A 3,556-nucleotide genomic window follows, 5' to 3' on the forward strand; every position below is an offset into this window, starting at 1 on the left:
GTTGTCTCCGTCCACAACGGGCTTTGCTCCCTAGTTCAAACATATAAAATCAGTAGTCACACTTGCCGTAGGGAGAATCTGGCCCACTGATGTAACTAGGTAGGGCCTGTTATCAGTAGATGGGAGATCGCAACCTCAAGGGGGCCATCTGTGGACGCCCGCGGCCTCAGCCAAAGGCCTGGCGGAAGAGCTCCGTCTCGCAGGCCCTGCGGGATTGCGTAAGATCCCGCGGGGCCCTGATCTCAGTAGGGAGCATGCTCCACCAGGTGGGGGCCAGGGCAGAAAAAGCCCTGGCTGAGGCTAGGCGGACGTCCTTTGGGCCAGGGACAACCAGGAGATGTTGACTCTCCGAGCGTAACGCTCTCCGAAGCATACACAGGAAGAGGCGGTCCTTTAGGTATTAGGCTTACGCCCAGCAAGGCTTCTGTTTGGAATGGACTAAGAAAAGCCCAGGCGCCTTCTGGTTCTCCTGACCCTCCGGTGGAAAACCCCTTCCTTGGAACGAAGGCAGCCAATCACAACCCCTGCCTTACAATGGCCCCGCCCACTTTCTGAAAAGCTCGGCGGGCACCGAGGGACGTACTGGCGGGTGCCATGGGTTGGATTCAGGGAACCCGGCTCTGAGTGATTAAGGATAAGAAACTGCTGGCCGAGCCTGGGCCTTCCCCCTCGAGCGGACTGCCGGAGCCCCGGCGTCAGTTTTCCCCCTACCTGGGCTGCGGTTCAAGTTGGACGGCAGGGCGGCGCCAGACCCGGTGCTGTCGCAGGAATAGTTGCCCTCCTCCAGCGGGCAGATGTCCAGCTTGTTCCACTTCTTGAGGAGCTGCAGCCAGAGAGCCCGCTCTTCAAGCTTGCAGTGGGGACTCAGGACCACGCACACCCACAAGGCGCCTGCGGCAGAAAGGAGAGACCCCCCGGTTTAACGGGCAGCCCCCTGGACGAAAAGCACACTGCGATGCCCCAACCGGAGGACCCCTCGACGGGCTAGCAAACCGGGGGCAGCAGGACCGAGACGGGCTGACCGGATGCACTGAAGGGCATAAAATGCAGACGTCCGATAAAGGGCCAATACTAAAAAACCTAGTTGACACTTAGAATATACAAAACATAACATGTGTTTATTAGAAAGAGATTTGCTTGAGGACACTCTCGCTCTGACTAAGATAGCCACACGGGTGCTTCTTGGACCTAAATTGGAGGAAGAAGAAGAGGAAGAAGAGGAGGAAGAAGAGGAGGAAGAGGAAGAGGAAGAAGATTGGATTTATACCCCACCCTTCACTTGGAGTCTCAGAGTGGCTTACAAACTCCTTTCCCTTCCCCTCCCCCCGACAGACACCCTGTGAGGTAGGTGGGGCTGAGAGAACTCTGACAGAAACTGCTCTTTTCAAGAACACCTGCGAGTGGAGGAGTGGGGAATCAGACCCGGCTCTCCCAGATTAGAGTCCGCGCACTTCACCACACTTCTGATTCAGCAGCTGTGCATCTGGCACCAGACCCATGACATCTTTCGAGGCCTCACAAACACCTTTGCCTTGTGTCTTACCGCTCTTGCTGCTTAACCGTCCTTTTCTTGGTCCGGTATTCACTTACTGGTTATCTTATTGTAATATGTATTATTGTTACTGACAGTATATTGTATTATATCTGGACAAGATGACAGCAAGTTATGATTGTGTTAGATCATCCTGATCTGTGGTGACAGGTTAAGTGTCATGTGACAGTGTGACCAGGTACAGATTGCAACTAGGTTGCATCAGCTTAATTAGTGGTCACCATGAGTCAGCACTGGACTCTGATTGGTGCCAGTTTGTATATAAGGGGAACAGTCCTGATGCAAGTGTTCACACTTGTGAATGTATTGTATGCGAAGCACTTAGCTGGACAATTCGATGATTTGGAGGTGCAAAGTGGAATGGACTGACTGTAAATACTCTGTAAATAAAACCACTGTATATAGCTTCAAACAGCAACCTGAAACTCTTATTATTCGGACGCTTCTAATACGCCGTCAGTTACGTATACCTCGATACTGTTTGACCTCTGAAGAAGGGCCCCCTCCCCCCCCCCGATAGGGCGGAAACGCGTCAGGTCATGTGTATCGGCCCCTTGTGTTCAGGCCACTTGAACTTTTTAGCGAGGCTTTTATTGGGCCCTTATATGTTTTTAACCGTCTTTCTAATAAACACGTGCATTTTTGTACATTATAAGTTTCAACTAGGTTTTTTAATACTGGCCCTTTACCAGACTTCTTTCTTGCCCTTGTGGTTCCTGATTCCAGTTTTTGGGTCAGGTCTGTTTTCCCCTCCCTGTGTCTTAGGGGCATAAAATACAGACCGGCCTTCAGCTGGGGCAGGATCCCCGGGCCATGGAGGAAAAGCTCACGCCCCGCCCCACGCCATACACCTGCTCTTGTCACCCCATATCCCAACCAACGCTCCCTGTAAGTTGTGGAGTCCTGTGAGCAAAAATCCTACTTTGTGAACTACGGGCATTAAAGATGTGAACAAATGATTTGGCTACTGCATAAATTAGTTTGCTCTGGAGCCATCCTTCCTGAGCGAAGACAAAAATGTGTGAGCTGGAGGCTAAAAAACTGTGAGCTAGCTCACACTAACTCAGCTTAGAGGGAACACTGGTCCCAACCAACGCTCCCTGTAAGCTGTGTAGTCTTGGGAGCAAAAATCCTACTTTGTGAACTAGGGGCATTAAAGTTGTGAGCAGAGTTCCCTCTAAGCCGAGTCAGTGTGAGCCAGCTCACAGTTTTTTAGCCTCCAGCTCACACATTTTTATCTTAGCTCAGGAAGGAGGGCTCCAGAGCAAACTTTATGCAGCAGCCCAATCGCTCCCTCACAACTTTAATGCCGGTGGCTCACAAAGGAGAATTTTTGCTCACAAGACTCCGCAGCTTAGAGGGAGCATTGGTTGTGACCGAGCGATTGGGCTGCTGCATGAATTAGTTTGCCCTGGTGGCAACCTTCCTGAGTTAAGATGAAAATGTGTGAGCCGGAAGCTAAAAAACTGTGAGCTAGCTCACACTAACTCAGCTTAGAGGGAACGCTGGTCCCAACTGATGTCTTAGACAGGTGGTAGATGGTATGCAGGTCTGGGGTTTAATGGCACATCAGCAACGATCGCCCGGTGCCAAAACCTAGAGCAGGCCTCCCTTTGAAATTCTGCCACGTAATGCTGGTTGTACGCCTGTGAACGGCCGTCGACAATCACCCTGCTCTGCATGGCCCAGGCTAGCCTGATCGTGTCAGATCTCGGTAACTAAGCAGAGTCGGTCCTGGCCCTCTAAGCTCTGGAGTCCTGTGAGCAAAAATTCTGCTTTGGGAGCTGCCGGCATTTATGTGGTGAGCGAGCGATTTGGCTCCTGCATAAATCAGTTTGCTCTGGAGCCCTCCTTCCTGAGCCAAGACGAAAAGGTGTGAGCCGGAGGCTAAAGAACTGTGAGCTGGCTCACACTCACTCAGCTTAGAGGGCACACTGGAAGGAAGACCACCAGGGAAGTCTAGGGTCGCTATGCAGAGGCAGGCAAGGGCAAGACCACCTCTGA

General features: G+C 51.9%; 1 protein-coding gene across 1 annotated transcript in view; it reads right to left on the reverse strand.

Annotated features, from left to right (window-relative positions):
* Positions 1-3,556, reverse strand: part of LOC107120208 (zinc finger SWIM domain-containing protein 4-like) — a gene marked incomplete at both ends in the record, with an annotated part of 15,656 nt that overhangs the window by 7,400 nt on the left and 4,700 nt on the right. The window contains 2 exons of the mRNA XM_015422852.1: positions 712-891; positions 994-1,030. Coding sequence (XP_015278338.1) covers positions 712-891; positions 994-1,030 — 217 coding nt within the window. The remainder of the gene's footprint in view (positions 1-711; positions 892-993; positions 1,031-3,556) is intronic.

This window comes from Gekko japonicus, unplaced genomic scaffold, assembly GCF_001447785.1.
Source record: "Gekko japonicus isolate JY-2015 unplaced genomic scaffold, Gekko_japonicus_V1.1 scaffold6136, whole genome shotgun sequence".
Classification (NCBI taxonomy): Eukaryota; Metazoa; Chordata; class Lepidosauria; order Squamata; family Gekkonidae; genus Gekko; species Gekko japonicus.